Genomic DNA, 18,154 nt, shown 5'->3' on the forward strand with positions numbered 1-18,154 from the left:
GTAGCTTAAAATCATTGCCATTCCCCACTGATGGTTAAACTGCTATTGTATCCCTGTAGTGTTTTGCCTCTTTCTCATTGTACATCCTTGGATATACAGAGTGTGAGCAAATTATCCACACTCCTGTGTTTACAGTAGAAACAGAGCTGAATATGTCTTTATGTGGGTTGGTTTCCTGGCTTATGCCACAGCATTGTTTCCCGCAAAGGGAGTGGGCCTCTTGCTGTTGGAACAGATTTGGCAGCTGTGGCTGCACAACCCTTAAGAGGGATGCACCTGGCAAGGAGGCTTACCTCAACGTATTTATTGGGGAGGGCTAGACGAGCTGGAATGGTGGTTTTGGGAACTTACTGTGAAATCAGCTTCCTGCAGGCACCAGGATTAAATGTTCAGAGCTTTTCGGTTTGGCTCTGATCCTTTCTGGGTCTTGCCTGCCCTCCGTCCCTGTGGATCCATCTGCATTCTAGAAAGGAGTTTGCTGTTGGAAGTCCTGCATGAATGGCATTAACCAAGAAGGCCAGTTTTGAAGGGTCCTTGGCAAAGTGCTCTCTCCTAATTTGGCTGGCTCCCATGGTAGGCGCTAGCAGTGCTCTAGATGGGTGTTTAAGCAGCCGGAAGCTGATTTTTAAATTTCCCACAATGCCCCAGCATAGCATCACTCTGGGGCATTGTGGGAAATTATAATAACAGCTTCCAGGCACCCAGTGCTTTTCTTTTTTTTAAGGGGGGGGGCGTGTACAGGACAGATGCCAATGGTTGCTCTTGCTGGGGGCCCTAGCAGCTGCCCAAGGATCTGTGTGCTGGCACCAGGCCTGTCCATCAAACCGGCTCCTTTTCTGCTGCTTGCAGTAGACAGCCAAGCATGAGGTTGGGATCCCCCACCCCCACTTCTGTGAAGCAGAATGTGCACTTCTGCTGCCAGTACAAACCCTTCTCAAGTATGTCACAGTCTGTCCTTTCCAAAGCGACAGTTTCCTGCTCGAGGAGGGATCAGCCTAACAGACTGGAAGGAGATTGCCCGTGCCAGAGGCTGCCTGAGTCCCCTGCTCCCTCATCACTTTCCCTAGGCTTTCTCTCTCTTGGGAGGTTAGGCAACAGGAAAGCTTGTTGTTTGCAGGGAGAGGGTGGTGGTGGTTGGTCATTCCAGGCCATTCAAGAATAGTTGGTGATAAGGCTATGGGACAGAGAATCCTGTAGCTGTTATCACAGCAATGCCCTGTTGTTTGTTTTACTGTGGCAGAGCTGCAGTAGGAAAGAGTTCAGTTCTACTTGGATATTAGCTCAAAAGTCGTTATTCTCATGGCATCCATTTGCCTAGTTGAATCATTCAGGCAACGTTAATGTTTCCTTCTTGCAGCATCCCTTGCCAGCCCAGTTCAGACAATGACTAACATTCAAATCTTCTCACATTTGGATATGATCCATCAGTTCAAGTCCAAATGAAATTAGCAAGGATTGAACAAGAGCTTGTGAACAGGCTCTCATGCAGCTCCTGTTTATCTGAAATGGATTTGCAAAAGCTGCACACCCCACCCCACCCTGTCACTCACACCCGCACATTGTGTTTGCTCCTTTTAAGCAGATGGGTTTGCAAACATGTTCTGCTGTGCTGCTCGGTTGCTTGTGAAAGGTACGTTTGCCCCAAGTGGGACTGCAGGTGAACACATCACATGGGATGGCATTTGAGGAAAGCAGCAGTGGGGAAATGCATTTGCAAATACGATTTCATGTATCTAAGTAAAGAGCGTCCATCAAGAATTGGTATTGATGTGACTGGTTTGGTACTTCATGCCTAGGATCTGAGGTTCTCTGCCATAAAGCAGAGTTGTTGCTGAACGTCAAGCCAGGACCATAGGAAACAACCTTTATTTTTTGCCTCGATATGAGTGTGCCTTGGAGGAAACCTTCATTTCTGTGAACAACATGGGCATGAAATGGTTGGTTGAGCATGAAGTGGCCATTCTGTGCCATCCATAAAGATCTTTTTGTTGCCTGTATTATAAAAGATGCAGGCACAATAGCAGACTTTTAAAGGGACTGGGGATGCTGCAAGTTGAAAATTATGAATGCTACAGATATTTGAACAGTGCATACTAGTGGGCTAGTGGGTGTCCCAAGGTGCAGTATTAGGATATTTCTTTGATTTTTGCTTTGATATGCAGATGCGCAGTACAATCCATCGATTTCCTGCGCCTGAGACACAGGACTTTCATTCTCAGATATCTGTTGACCTTAACAGCTACCCATTTAAATTGGGGTTTACCAGGCTTTTCCACATCCCAGCTATCAATCTTGGGACCAACTTACATGTTCAGATTGGCTGATTTGTAGAGGAAAATACTACTATGTTTCTGCATAAGTATGTCAAAGGAAAGGCCTTCCCTACTCAAACCTTTGTGTCCTTCCTCCACCCCAGGATACTTGGCTGGTTTTCTTTTCAGCTTTGAATTCTTGTACTTAAGCTGCTTTGAGTGTTATTTTTTAATGTAAAAAAAAATAAAATAAAAATGAATCTCGTGTTAAAAATCGAATTACACACCTTGGAATTTTAACAACCTCAAAATCAAAATCAATCCTTTACCATTTTGGATGTTAACTTTTTAACCGAGAAAGGCTGGTGAGGTTTGGTGGTGAGTGCAAGGAAACGTTAGGTCAGGGGTAGCGAACCTCCAGCCGGCAACTCCTTTTGCCTGATTGGAATCGCTTTGGCATCATTATGCATGGACTCGCTCTCCTTTTCCCACGCTCAGCTGAGCGGTGTCCCGAACAGTATGAGCTATCAGTTTGTCTAGCTCAGCTTGTACAGTAGCATGTGCGTGTCTGAGGGGTGCAGAGGCAGCTAATGAGTAACTGCTGGTTATGGATGAGTATGTCTCAAGTCAGCCGGTGCCCTGACCAAGCCGAGAGATCAATGCAGGCAGACTCCTCTTGACAAATGTTCCTGTCTAGAGCAATGGACGGCGAGCCAAGGGCAGCTGCTGCTTCAAACTGATTAAGGAGTACAAAATAGCATCAAACAAGAGGTGGCAGAGCGCATGCTTGAGCTGTAAAGACAAAGGATAGGGCTTGGGTGTAAAGGGCAGGGGCTTACTGATATGTCGCCGGGTCTCCCTCTCTCCTCCATCTTGTCCCCTCGCTGTTAGAGTCAGTGACTCTATGGTTGATCCAAGCCTGGCCAGGGAGCTCATATGAATTTGGAACTGATTCCATCTTGGCAACAGAAGCTGAATTGATCTGCTGTGCAGAGCTGCATACGATGGCAGTGCCATCTTGCTGACAGAGGGGAGAGAGGAATTGCTAATCCTGTTTTAGCCAGTAATATTGTGGCTATTGATTCTGACAGCTCCGTCTGAGAGGATCTGAAGGGCTCAGGTGCTTCTTGGCTCAGGAGCCCTAATAGCTTGCGTTCACTGTTCCCAGCAGTTCAAGGGCATGGCCCTGAGATGGTCTTGCTAGATTCCTATGCTCCTCTTGATCTCTCAGCCACCCACCACATCCGCACTTCTAGTGCAAAGTGGGGAACTTCAGGCCCTAGGGGCCCAAGTAAACCCTGCAGGGCTCTCTTTCTGGCCTTTGGAACTCAGGCCATATCTCTCACTGGTCTTGCTTCAGGCCTTCCTTGAGTTTATTTCATAGAGTCATAGAACTGTAGAGTTGAAAAGGACCCTGAGGATCATCTGGTCCAACCACCTGCAATGCAGGTATATGAGCTGTTCCATACAGGGATTGAACCTTTCAACTTTGGTGTTATCAGCACAATGCTCTAACCAACTGAGCTATCCAGGCTGACCCAGTTGGAATGTGTCCTTGAACCCTGATTGGATGGAGAGAGGGATGAGAATGTGTGTAGATGCTGTAGCCTACTGTGCAAAGGTAAAATTTGCAGGTGTTGTTTCCCCCACTTTTGCCTCTGGCCCCAACCAGCCATGGGCAGGGGCCCCTAGAAGGTTGCACAGAAGGGAATGCAGCCCTCAAGATGAAAAGGTCCCCACTCCTGGTCAAGTGATGGGACAGGGGACAGGCCTGCTGTGCCTCTCCTTCCCTCTGCCTTGCAGGTGTGGATCCTCATAGAAAAGAGCAGCCACTACCGCATTTTGGAGTTGTAGGTTTCCATTGCTTTCTGCTTCCCATAGCTGGAATAGAGGTTTCATTGCTCTCTATTATAAGGTGGTTTCTTGACTGAAGTGCTCATGGTCTCTGAGATGGGACTATGCATCCAGGAACATGGATAAGTCTAACTAGGGTTTCCCCCCCCCCCCCCTTAAGGTGATAGCATTGCCTACACTTGATTCCCCACCCCTAAACCTGCCTGGAGGGCCTCTCACTAAGGATAGAGCTCAAAAGCCTGCTCTGCTGCAACAGGCTCCTGTTGTATCCTAAGTGTTATCTGTGGTGCAGAATTTTATCAGCAGCAGCAGCCTTTTCAGCCTGTTCTTCCAGCCAACAAAAGCAAATTTCACTGACAGGGTCTGTCTACCTGTCCAGTTTGCCTTCCTCCCTTCATCCACGGATCTTACAGCCTTATGTGGCAGATTAGATGGTGGCTTTTCAAGAGCTTCCCAGTGAGCTTGGTCGCTGCACAATAACTCGAACCAGGGAGGTGACTTCAAAGCTTCCATTAATGTAAGTAGGTTCTCATGATTGGAGTTGCCAAAGGAAAGACGATGAGACGGAATTGCAGGATCACAGCACCTGGCGTGCTGGGCTTTCAGGCTGTTACCTGTGCCCTTAACTAACAGGTGTCGAAGCCTTTTGTCCTGAGAATGGCCATGCCTGTTTCCAGGATGCTCTACTGCCCTCTCTCTGCTCACGGCCCTGGATAAACTTGCCTGTCTTGCCCACGCCCGTCTTTCAAAATGTCTGGCAATTGTCCCTTAGCTTTCCCAGAGTGTACCAGCTGGCTTGTATCCTCCCCTCAAACAGAGATTGCTTTCCTCTTTGCAGCTGTGACAGCAGAGGAGGTGGTGGCAGCAGCGCTAGCCGCACTCCCCTCTCCAAGGCCCTGGATTTCTTTTTCTCTCCCCACCGCTCGACACAATGCTTCACAGCTCCTTGCATCACAGGGCAGCAGCGGTGGGGTTTGGAAATGCCTGGTTCCTGAAGCAAGAAAATTGGATGTGACAGCAGCACACTAACAGGGGGAGACCTTGTTGCCTTCAGCTGATTTACATTGCAAATAACCTTTAAAAACAAGTACTCATGAGACTCCTCCCCCCTCCTCCCCGCTTCTTTCCTTTTTTACAGGGAAGCTGGATTCGAAAATTCACCAGGGAGCCAAGAAGGGATTAATGAGGCAGAAAGCAGTGGTGTGAGCCGGAGGGCACACACACCACCCACCCACCCCACTCCCAGGCAAGAGAAGAATGGATCTGAACCCGACCACTGAGGCTGCCGGAGCGGAGGCCCCAGATACGTGAAGAGGGCATTCTGAAAATGCAGGCACTGACAAAGACGGATCCACCAGCAAAGGAGGGATTGCTGTTAGCTTGCATAAATATTAACAATCAAAGAGAGAAATTGGGTGCCGAGTTGTCTGTGGCCAAAGAGCACTGTGGGGAGCCCTGGAGGAGGAGGCCGGGATTATGGGCTAGCAGTATCTCTTCCGCCTTTGGCTGGCTTCAGGCCAAGCCAGAGGTGCTTTCGGAATTGGCCCTGTGCCAGAGCTTCAAATCATCACCCTATGCATTAAAGCTAAGCATCGTTTGGCTTTGTTTTCTTCTTGGCCTTGTTTCTTGCTGGGCACGGAACAGACGAGATCGCTTTGCAGCGGGAGGGCTGGACCGTTAGAGTATCCTCCGGCTAACTGGCTTGGAGGAAGATGTGCTGTAGGTGCCTGAAGCACTGGCTTGGCGTCAAGGCCTGCTGCAGTTATCTCCCACGTGGGGCCAAAGGACTTGAGCTACGTTTCACCCTCTTATTAATTTCAAGCCTAAGGACAGGGCAAGGTGTCAGGGATGGAATGTGGTTGACTGCCAGCTCCTTGCTCTCTTGAGTTCTTGAACTAAACTGTCATCTTAAATCACCACTTCTGGTTTTTTATGTGAACGAACACACATAGACCACTAGCACTAGACAAGCAGACAGAGCTGAGTAACTGGTCCCTTCTCATCTGGGTGCATAAAATGGGCTGAATAAAATGGATGCCCCTCCACCCCTGTTCTCTTTAATACTTTATATTTATATTATATACTTTATATTTAGCAAAGTGCCGTTCTCCTTGCAAACTTGCTCTATCTCTGTTACGAATGGTTCTCTCTCCTGTGAATTGCCCCTATCTCTGCATTGTCTTGAGTGTCAAATGCTTGTATAGCCCAACATTTTTCTGCATGGATATTGCTGCCATTGCTCTCCTACACAGATAGCTGGCACTGACCAAGAGCGTAATTTTTGGTACTTTTGGCTTGCAACAAAGGCTATTATGCTAGCCATTCTGGTAAAGTGTGCAGAGCTGGCCTTTGTTCCTATCATAGCTATGTGGCTGGCCTTATATCTGGGCACTTGGTTCTTCGCCTGCGTACCCTTATGGTGCCTCTGTTCCTGCCAGTGGCGTAGCGTGGGTTGTCAACACCCGGGGCAAGGCAAGTAATTTGCGCCCCCTATCCCGTGGATTTGCGCCCCCTAACCCGTGGATTTGTGCCCCCTAACCCTAACCCCCAGATGTTGCGCCCGGTGAGGCCGGCCCCCCCTGCACCCTCCACGCTATGCCACTGGTTCCTGCTAATCTTACAGCCAGGGTGGGAAACTCCGCCTGGCCTCCCCATGTTTTCTTGAAGCCACACTCACCTGCCCCCACCTCCCACTTGCCTTCATATGCAACATCATATGTGGGGCAGGTAGCAATACAGCTGGATCCTGCAGTTGGACATCAGGGTTGAGCCCCCTGAACATCAGCTGATGGGCAGGGAGCTTGGCCCTGCTTGGTTTGTGTGTGCCAACAGGTACGTCTGAGAGAAAGGACATAGCTCAGTGGTAGAGCACATGCTTTGTGTTCAGAAAGCCCCAGATTCAATCCTCTGCATCTTTATGTAGGGCTGGGAGGGACCCCTCAGTTTGAAACAGGAGAGCCTCTACCAGTCAGTGTTGTCTATACTCAGCCAGATGGAGCAATGGTCTGACCTCGGTATGAGGCAAGCTACTAAAAGTGCTGTGTTCTCACTGTGCTGTATAGCACTCCAATTGATTTCTCTTTACCGCCTCCTGCTAACTGCCACCTTGGCATCTGTAAGCTCACTACACTGTGAAAGCCAAAATTTGTCTCCACAAAGGACTGTTAAAGTCACCCATTCCAATCTTCTCAGCTCAGCATTTCTGCCAAGGAGCTGTTTGGAGAACTTATCCCATCTTCTGCTTCCAAGTTGTCACATGCCTTTTTGCCTCCTCTTTGTCCATCCTCTTACAGTCATCTTGTTTTCAACCAAATATCTATAAGGCCCTCTTTCCAGCACTCCTCCCACTGACGTTTCTCCTTCCTCAGAGCTCCTGTTTGGCTTCTGGTGTCTTGCCCTGCAGTGCAAATCTTGACTTCCACCTGCTGAGCAGGTGTGGGCTAGAGCCATAAATGTCTGGAAATCCCCTGTGTGGGTGCATGCACTGTTGATACATGCAGAAATGTGTAGCCCTTTGTGCTAGTGAGACGGCCTAGCAGCAAAATGCTCCTGCTAAGAGCCTTCAGGGCAGATGGGAAACTGCCTAGAACAAAGCCTCATCTAGCACCTCCTTTTAGCAAAGGAGCGGATTACTTCTCTCTCTCTCTCCCTCCCTCCCTCCCGCCCCGTGTGTGTGTGTGTGTGTGTGTGTGTGTGTGTGTGTAAAAGGGATTCTTTAACAGTTCAATTTCACTGCTGAATGATTCAGTCCTTGAGCAAGTGTGTAAAAAAAAAGCAACAACTCAAGTGTTTTTCATGAACATGTGCACCCATACACAAGCTGAGACTGAATTGTTCTTATTTAATGTCGACCCCACTTTTCTGTATAAAATGACCAAAACGGCTTAGTGCTGAAAAGGCAGTGCTAACAGGCAGCCTTTTAAAAGCTAAAGCAAGAGACTAAAACAACCATTTTAAACAACACCAACTGAGATAAAAAGGTCTTCAGCAGCAGTCCGAAACTGGAAAGAAAGAGAACCCTGTGGATCTCTACTGTGACAGTTTTCTGTAATCTTGGTGCCAGCACTGAGAAGGCCCCGTCTCGTACCCATCCATCCAATCTCATGTATGGATGCTACAAGGAGCTGTGTCAGCTCCTACATGAGTCTTGCAGTAGCCTAGAAGCTGTCCCTCTATGGCAGGTCCCAAATCTTATTGCAGATGAGGGTTGGTCCACCCATACAAGGCAAGGTGAGGAGACCGCATCCACTGGGTCAGCAGATCCTGATACAGATATTTGTTTCCCCCCTTGCTACTGATGTGCATCTTCACACTTCTTCCCTGGCCTGGCAGGGTGTGTGTGTGGCATCATTTTGGCTCTGCTGGAAATAGAATCTCTTTGGGAACCACATGGTTGGGATTCCTCTTTGCATTCTACCTCAAAGTTTCCTCCACCCCTTTCTCTGTCATATCACAGCCCAGCTGTACAGATCCTTCAAAGAACTAGGCTGACAAATCTTCACTCACAGGCAAATGAAGTACATAAAAAGTGAGGGGGAAACAAGGCGAGGTGGGGATTTCTCTGATCTTCCCTTCACTCCAGCACCACAACCCTGTCCCTCTGACAGAAAGTCAGTGCAAGAGGCACACGCACTGCTAGCCTTGAGGGCTTGTCTCTTGGAAGGCAACATATCAGCTCTGCTCACCAGGAACGTCTATCAGAGTGCAATGCTTGGAGCCAGGAAACTGGAGTCGAAGGAGGAATCTGACCCTTTCTGGAGATGACGGGTGATAGATACATGTGCATTGCACTACTTGTTTTGGGATTCCACCTAAACATTAGGAAGAACTTCCTGACAGTAAGAGCTGTTCAACAGTGGAATTTGCTGCCAAGGAGTGTGGTGGAGTCTCCTTCTTTGGAGGTCTTTAAGCAGAGGCTTGACAACCATATGTCAGGAGTGCTCTGATGGTGTTTCCTGCTTGGCAGGGGGTTGGACTCGATGGCCCTTGTGGTCTCTTCCAACTTTATGATTCTAGATGTGCTGCAGTATAATCAGCCTCTTGGTTGCAGGTTTTACCTTGTTTCTTGGCTTTTTCCCAAATAGTGCTTCTTTTCCCAGAGACAAGTCAGGACACCAGTGATCTGATGACCTCAGATGTAAGAGGGAACAGCTAGAGATGGAATGCCCAAATGCACAATCTCCAGTACCCTCAATTGTAAATTACTTTTGAGATGATCCCTTGTGTCATCTGCTTCTTCCCGCGGTGAACTAGCCATCTCATGTTAATTTGGAACTTTATGCATCCTACCCACTATACCTCAGTTGGCATGCGGTGCCAAACCATGGTCTGGCATTACATGAGCATGCCTTGCGTCTGAAGAACCCTTGCTCCTCTCACCTGCTATGATTCTGTCCCTGTTTCAGGGTAAACCAGTTTCCCATCACACCTGAACTGGTAAACTATGGTTGTGAATTGGGGCTCTTGATTCAGTTATGCTTCTGAACTTTGACTTGGAGGACAAACCATTGTTTTCTGCTTTGGTGATTGAGAAAAAGGATGCCAGCAGGGAGAGGAATCACACAATCCCAAGGCTTGTTTGTGTAATACTGAAACATGGCTTGGTGTCATATGTGACCTGAGCTAATCATGCAGTATTACTGGGATGTTGGTGGAGAAAATTGGCATTTGGGTACCGTTTCAGATGTAGCAGAAAACGCATGCATCTGTGTGCTTAGAAGCTCCATATCAGGATCAAAATCTATTTGGCAGTTGAAGGCTGTTTCAGACTATCAAGAAAGACAGAAAGAATCACAAAGGAGATGCCAGAAGGAGAAAAGCCATCTCACAAAATGTTTCCAGGGAAAACAGTCTGCTTGGATTCTCTAGGACTTAAATTACAGCATGGAACTCCAGACAACAGGGTTGTGTTGTATATTTTTTAAACTAGCAAAGAAGAACAGGAGCCAGAGAAGAGCTCATTCTCTTGCGCTGTTAACATCTTCTGAAACAGAATTCCTGAGAATGGAAAATAGATTTACTGCAATGATAAATGGATAAAGCCCCATGGGCAGAATAAATTCCTTAGCAAAGTATTTTCACAGCTGGGAACTGAAACATAGGTATCTCTGCCTATCTTTCCATGGTGGGGATCAGGAGACGGACTATATAATGGTTTGAGAGGCCAGCCTAATCAAGAGAAGGAGAATCAAAAGGTTTCCGAAACAGCCAGGAAAATAAATTTATTATCAGTTTAGTACCTTTTATAGGCAATATTCTAAGTTTTAAGCTATAGGATTGCCTATTATGGTGCTGTGGCCCATCCTCTTTCCTGACTGCTTGGGATGAAAGTGGCCTGAGTTCATGAGCTTCCTCCGAAACCCAGCCAAACCCCTGATGGGGTTGGCAGACTGTGGTCAGTCAGCCTTGGCTTTTCAACCAGCTGTTGAACTGGCTGCTAGCATCCATGCCTTGGTGGGTCAAAAAGAAGTCCTACCTCCACTGTCGTAGGCAGTTGTTGTTGACATCTGTCTGTCTCAATAAACAATGGAATGTGCCTCCAAGAGTGAAGTCAAACCACTGAGTTAGCAGCACCAAAGTGACCTCCCAGGGTGCAAATCCCAGGGTGCAAACCTGGGCCTCACTGATATGGTCCAAAGGAAAGCAGATCAATACGTTTGGCACCAGCTTGGCTGCAGGAGCTGCTGGAAGGAGGTGTACAAGGCGCCATCCAAACGTCTTAGGGACACCACTCTGGATTTGTGTAGGGTTTGCTCCTTAGCTTTTTCTTCTTCTGAATATATCCTGCAAGGCAGTGGAGGTTTGGGATCAGAGGTTTCCTTCTCCTAGATGGGCTGCCTTCTCAGGTAGATCCACCCCTTACTTTCACCCACAGCATGTGCCGAAACCACCTTCTGGACCATTTGACTCACTGTTGGTCTTGTCTGCTCAATCCACTGCAGCCAGTCTTCTCCCTAACTGTCTGATGTTTTGAGACCCATCAGCTACCTTCACCTGGTATAGCCAGCCTGTCAAAGCCGTTTCCTGGAGTGTGGACACTGTAGCACGCTGACAGGTGAGAGCTATATGATAGTGGGGACCAAAGGTGGACAAGCTACCCCAGAAGGTAGTTCCCCACCAAAGGTACTACCCCTCCCCTAATACCCCACACACCTGAATGTCATAGGCAGTATGCCCCTGAATACCAGTTTGTGGGCATCACAAGCAGGGAGGGTGCTGTTGTCCTCAGATCCCATTTCTAAGCATCCCATGGGTATCTGGTTGGCTACTGGGAGAACAGAATGCTGGACTAGACAGGCCATTGGCCTGATCCAGCAGGCCATTCTTATGTACTTGAGCACCTCCACATAGATCTCTATAACCAAGGATGTTCCACTGAAATATGTGGGCCTCTTTGCGTGCCCAGTCCTTTGCATAAGGTAAAGGTAAAGGGACCCCTGACTATTAGGTCCAGTCGTGGCCGACTCTGGGGTTGCGGCACTCATCTCGCTTTATTGGCCAAGGTGTACAGCTTCCGGGTCATGTGGCCGGCATGACTAAGCATGACTAAGCCACTTCTGGCGAACCAGAGCAGCGCACGGAAACACCGTTTACCTTCCCGCCAGAATGGTACCTATTTATCTACTTGCACTTTGACGTGCTTTCGAACTGCTAGGTGGGCAGGAGCAGGGACCAAGAAATGTGAGCTCACCCCGCTGCGGGGATTCGAACCGCTGACCTTCTGATCGGCAAGTCCTAGGCTCTGTGGTTTAACCCACAGCGCCACCCGTGTCCCTTTGCATACCATGGTTTTAATACACTGACATTTTAGGCAACTGTATGAGCCTCTGCAGTCTTGTCTTCCTCGCTTCTCCCTGCTACAACCACCTCCTTGTCTGCACATAAATAGATAGGTTTCCCCACCCTTTCAGCTTCTTTGATCTTGTTCCTTATCTTTCTCATTATCAACAGGAAAGCAAAAGGACGGATTTTAAATAGTTCTGCAGAAGCTCGGGATTGAAACAACAGAGACATAATCTAATTATGATGAGCTTCTTTTCATCCCAGCAGTTTCTTGCCGTCCACAGAACCAACATGTCTGTACTGCAGACACATATTTGTTTGCTTATTAATTCGTCTCTATTCTGTAATGAGGGAAGAGTTATTATAAATTGTTATTAGTAATAGTATTTTTGTTTAAAATGCTAATCCATTGATAAGGAAAAAACCAGATAAGGTATGCTGCACTGCCATTTATTTTTATCCCGCCTTTTCTCCCATTATCTCAAGGAACATATAAGGTCCCCTCTCACTTTATCCTCAGAACACCCCTGTAAGGTAGGTTAGGCTGAGACACTGTGATTGACCCAAGGTCACCCAGTGAGACTTATGGCTGAGGGGGGTTAGAGCAGGCTTCCTCAACCTCGACCCTCCAGATATTTTTTGGCCTACAACTCCCATGATCCCTAGCTAGCAGGACCAGTGGTCAGGGATGATGGGAATTGTAGTCTCAAACATCTGGAGGGCCGAGGTTGAGGAAGCCTGGATTAGAGCCTGGGTCTCCCTGTTCATAGTTCAACACTCTAACCACTACACTACACTGGCTATTGCCTTCCCAACACTTTATCTAGAGATAATAATACCTTTGTGCAGCGATACATGTCTGGTTTTGCTTGTTGGTGTGTCTTCCCAAGGAGTCGCCTAGTTGAAGGCTGGTCTACATCTAGCTGGACCAGCGAGAGGAAAGGAAGGAAGGGGTGAGGAAGAAGACTTTGCTCCTTCCCCCTTCTCTCTATTGTTGCTCGTGCCAAGCTGGGCTCCTCGTCAGCTGCACCAACAGTGGCACAACTGCCATTTTGGGCCAGCCCAGCTCAGATATGGGAACAAAGGTGCCCGTTTGAAGTCCAAATGGGACAAGGAATACTTTTGTCCAAAAATGGGGCAATCTCGTTTTTCTAGGGATGGGTGGCAACCCTTTGCAGGTGTGATGGGAGAGACCTTTGTCCAATATCCTGGAAATCCACTGCCTGTCCAAGAAGGCAATCGCGGGTCAGATGGGCGAATAGTCTGACCAGGCATTGGGCAGCTTCCCTCTGCACCTGCTAGCTCACGTATCTACCTGTGATATTTGCTACAAGAGAGACACAGACTTACTGCAGTCTGGAATGTAAAGAGCTGATCTGCCAATAAATTACTGCTTGACAATTCCTGCTGTGCGCCATGCCGCAGGTGATTGTTCTGCACTAGAATCTGGCTGTGATCCCTCTAGGCCACTTCACACTGATGCCTGCTCTTGACAGCTAGCAATTGTTTCCCTCTGAAATGTCCCAAGTGCACTTTGTGCAGAGCCAGTCATTGTTCACTTCCCCCACCCATGTCGCTGGGAAACTCAAACCTGCCTGCCTTTTCTTACAAAGGACTAGGAGCCCAGGAAGCACAGCTACCTGGTGAAGGAAGAGGAATACCTTGGGGGGGGGTGTGAGAAGGTGATCCTTAAATCTTTGGATGGGGGGACCCGCAAACCTCCCGCTATTATTGGACTCCAACTCCTACCAATCCCATCCAGCATGGCCAATGGTTGGGACGCGGGTGGCGCTGTGGGTTAAATCACAGAGCCTAGGACTTGCCGATCAGAAGGTCGGCAGTTTGAATCCCCGCGACGGGGTGAGCTCTCGTTGCTCGGTCCCTGCTCCTGCCAACCTAGCAGTTCGAAAGGATGCCAAAGTGCAAGTAGATAAAGAGGTACCGCTCCAGCGGGAAGGTAAACAGCATTTCCGTGTGCTGCTCTGGTTCTTCAGAAGTGGCTTAGTCATGCTGGCCACATGACCCGGAAGCTGTACGCCAGCTCCCTCGGCCAATAAAGCGAGATGAGCGCCGCAACCCCAGAGTCGGTCACGACTGGACCTAATGGTCAAGGGTCCCTTTACCTTTATGGCCAATGGTCAGGGATGATGGGAGGTGTAGTCCAGCAACATCTGGAGGGCCACAGGTCCCCATCCCTTCTTAAAGCAATATATGCACACTTTGGGTGGCATGCAATACCGAAAACCAGCCGTTCCTTAATTGGATTGCTGCCTTAGGCTCCTTTGGGAGAAAGGGCAGGAAATAAATTTAATTAATTAAATCAATAAATAACTGCTGTTTCTCACACAGCTGCTCGACTCTAACAGCCCATCTGCAGTGTCAGACCGCTTTAAACAGTCATGGCTTCCCCCAAATAATTATGGGAACCGTTGTCTGTTAAGAGGAGACACCTAATATCAGACAGCTGCCATTCTCAGAATGCTGGGGAAGAGGGGCTTATTGTTAAACCACTCACATTGTAGATCTTTGAGGGGAATAGGGATCTTCCAATAACTTTCCTAATCCTTAGCAAACTACAATTCCCAGGATTCCTTGTGGGAAGCCATGACAGTTTAAAGTGGTAAGATACTGCTTTAAATGTATACTGCAAATGGGTCCTAATACTGATGTTAAAAGTCAAATTGGACTTGCAGCCTGAAGCAGGTCTCCATTCTGATTATCTGACGGAGAGCAAAACTGAAATTCCTTGAGTAAAACCCACAAATGTGTGAGAAATAGGCAGAGAGTCTCATCCAGGGAAGATGGTGGAGGAGAAAAAAACCATGTAACTGCTTGTCACACTTGAGAGCCAGTGTGGTGTAGTGGTTATGAGCGGTAGTCTCGTAATCTGGAGAACTGGGTTCGCGTCTCCGCTCCTCCACATACAGCTGCTGGGTGACCTTGGGCCAGTTACACTTCTCTGAAGTCTCTCAACCCCACTCACCTCACAGAGTGTTTGTTGTGGGGGAGGAAGGGAAAGGAGAATGTTAGCCGCTTTGAGACTCCTGAAGGGGAGTGAAAGGCGGGATATCAAATCCAAACTCTTCTTCCAGATTACTGACCTCTTAATGTCCTCCCCCCGCAAAGAGCTACCTAAAGTCCCTCACATGTAATAGGAGGTTCCTCCTATATAGGATTTTAGATTATAGGAGGTTCCTTAAGTTTTTCAAAGACTGTAGGAGTCTAGACAGATCAAATGATAGGATATATGCTGGACTAGATAACCCTATGTATTTCTCACAGTGATCTACTAGATTCCCCCAGTAAGCCCACAAGCAGGACATGAGCATAACAGCCTTCTCTGGCTGTCCTTCCCCAGCAGCTGGTATTTGGAGACAGAATGCTAGCTAAAATTCCTTGAAGATTATAGGAGATGAAGTTCATTACTTTTGAGTGTTCTCGCTCTCTTTTTCTTCTTTACCCTGAAGGAAAACTGAATCTCTTCCAGACTCTGCCAGTCAATACGCTAAGGCCAGGTCTATTAAGTGACCTTTCACAGCCATTTTTCTTCCATTTTAAGCGTCTTAGGCCTTACACAGAAGGGGGAGGGGGATCTGTCTGGCCACTCCTGGCAAATTGGTGAGTTAGGTAGGAGAGAGTAAAGAGAGAAGAATGCAGGAGGGCGAGTGCCTACAAATATTCACCCACATGGTAACTACCAGGGCAGCAAAGGTGGGGCACAAGCTGTAACGGAGAAACAGGGCTGTGTTTATTTAAGTCTGCTTAAGTCAATGTGCGCGCGCACACACATACAGATTGGATGCTCCCTTCAGTGCCTGCTTCCATTCGTTCAGGTTTTATATAGGAATACAGGTATAGGAAACTGCCTTGTACTGAATCAGGCCCTTGATCCACCTGGTTCATTGTTGTCTACACTGACTAGCAGTGCCTCTCCAGGATTTTGGACACGGTCACTCCCACAGTCGCACCTCTACCTGGAGATGCTGAAGATGGCACCTGGGATCTTCAGCCTGCATAGCACTACCAACGAGCCATAGCCCCATAGGTTGCATTTCGGCAACCCATTTCACAGCTTCCACGCACCCAGTGCAGTAGACTAGTTGCTACACACCCTTTCACCCCTTTGTCCTCATTCCAGGCAAGCAAGGGTCACTATCAGAGTTCAAGGACACATTCAAGCTTGGCAACAAACAAACAAAAACACTACTTAAGCTTCTGGTTATGAAATGGGGCAAGTCCTGGGCAGAAGGGGAGGATGTGGTATGGGGTAAAGTCCTGAGGGCCAGTTAAGATGCATGGAGGGCCACATTTGGCCCCTGAAGTTCCATACTCCTGGCTTGAGGGCATTATGGAAATTTCAAATGGTGGCTCCCAGACCCAGCACTAAAAGAAAACGAGTTATGCCCAAACACTTTGTTTCAATAAAAATCCAGAAAGTCTAGCTTAATATGATGATGAAAAACTATTAAGAGCTACCATTTTATATTTAATACTATCTGCTTGCTCACTGTGTTATCCAACAGGTCTTTCAGCACTTTTATAGAATGCTACCTGCTTGTTTGCCACCTGATCCAATAGTCTATTACATAATTAGGAGTCAATTTCTAGTGTTGAAGGACTATAAACAGAGTGGCAACTGCAGGTCTCCAGAACATTAGCATGATTTGACCCAGATCTTGTTAACGTATCCCGTCACTTTGGAAAAGTAAGAGAGGCTTATTCTATCTTTTGTCCCCTCCCCACCAGCAGAATAAATGATTGAACAACCCCACAGGAAATGTGACAGTCTGGACCCTTCCATTTTATAATACTAGGCTGTATGAAGATGCTTGAAGCAAAAACACTAACTCAGGTTCAACAAATGTATATTACAATACTGAAAACAAAAACATTTTTTTTTTAAAGGATGAAACAGATTTTTAGGATCTTGAACATACCCTTTTCTCTTGCCTGCCAAGTGTAATAATAGAAAGTGTACCTCTTTGGCCATAGGCCAGCTGCCACCGAGTGCATCTCAGTTCTGCAAATTGTCTGTATCCTTATGGCTTTCATTGCTGCTAATGGTGTACAAATCGCAAAAGAATCAGTTTCATTCCAAGCTGCAGCTGGCATTATGAAAAGGCTTTTGGTTTTTGCAGGGAGGCCCGATGAGGGTGCAGTCTTACTTACCTGGGAGTAAGTCCCATTCAACTCAGTGAGACTTACACCTGCATTTACAGGATTGTGCTGTTAAGTCCTAAAGATAAAATATACTATTGGTTGTGTATATTGTAGAAACCAAAACTGCACTGCTTGATGCCTTGACTGCCAGCCGGGTTTGGAACATCCAAAACAGGCCTGGGGAGGCTTTGACTCAAACAGCTGCAACAAGCCAAGAGAGCCTATTTTGTGGAACTAGACATATTCTGAATAGCTCTCCCAACAGCTGTGAATGAGATAATGTACTGCAACCTGAAGCCAAGCCAAGCCAGGCCTAATCTGCAGAAGTCTGATGAAGTTCTTGAAAGGCAATAAATCTCCCCTGGTTACAGAGATGCATGTGGCTGTGGGTCAGACGGCCTGCGCTATTCCCCTCACAGGCGTAAGCAGTTTTATTTATTGCATAACTGGACAGAACAATCTAATCAGCAATCAGTCTTGTAAATCATGACACAGTGTGGAGATGGTGGGCTCTCAGCTAGGCACTGCTTACAGCTGAGTAAGGAGCGCAGATCATTCCCCCGCTGCCTCCCTTTTCTTCATTCTCTCCCCAATTCCAGTGCCAAGTCTAGAGCAGAGAGCATAAATGCAACGAGCAGCGCAAGTTGCAGTGTAACATGACATACCTATTCTGCAGTCACCACAAGATTACACTCTGCTCCTTCTAGGGGAAGAGAGGACATGTCTCTTGTCAAGCTTCCATTTAATAGGGTGTGTGCAGGAGAAGGTTAGAGTAATTGGTAATTATAGTTAAATGTTGTCTCCAGTTATTATATGTTGGAATTTCGACTCCACCCTTAGGTTTGCTACTGTGTCAGTATCATTTTCACTAAACAATAAATAATCAATAAACAGCTCCCTGTTCTGGGCCTACAATGTGTTCAACCTTGCCTAATATTAATTCAGCAGTGGTGACTAGAAAAACCTGATTGTGTTAGCTTATGGGGAAATTGAGAAAATTTAATCCAGAAACAGAAGAAGGGCATCAATATGTAGAAAGACTAGGCCCTCCAATCACTCCCTCTAACAGTAAACTCTGATGGTAAGTATCAACAGGACTGGACCCA

At 47.4% G+C, this 18,154-nt stretch overlaps 1 protein-coding gene across 1 annotated transcript in view; it reads left to right on the forward strand.

The window, feature by feature from the left end:
- The window catches only part of TRIP4 (thyroid hormone receptor interactor 4), a 39,728-nt gene extending 34,025 nt beyond the window's left edge, over positions 1–5,703 (forward strand). The window contains exon 13 of the mRNA XM_083413086.1: positions 5,245–5,703. Coding sequence (XP_083269212.1) covers positions 5,245–5,312 — 68 coding nt within the window. The 3' untranslated portion in view covers positions 5,313–5,703. The remainder of the gene's footprint in view (positions 1–5,244) is intronic.
- The last annotated feature ends 12,451 nt before the right edge of the window (positions 5,704–18,154 follow it).

This window comes from Podarcis tiliguerta (assembly GCF_965153285.1).
Source record: "Podarcis tiliguerta genome assembly, chromosome: 14".
In the NCBI taxonomy this organism is placed as follows: domain Eukaryota; kingdom Metazoa; phylum Chordata; class Lepidosauria; order Squamata; family Lacertidae; genus Podarcis; species Podarcis tiliguerta.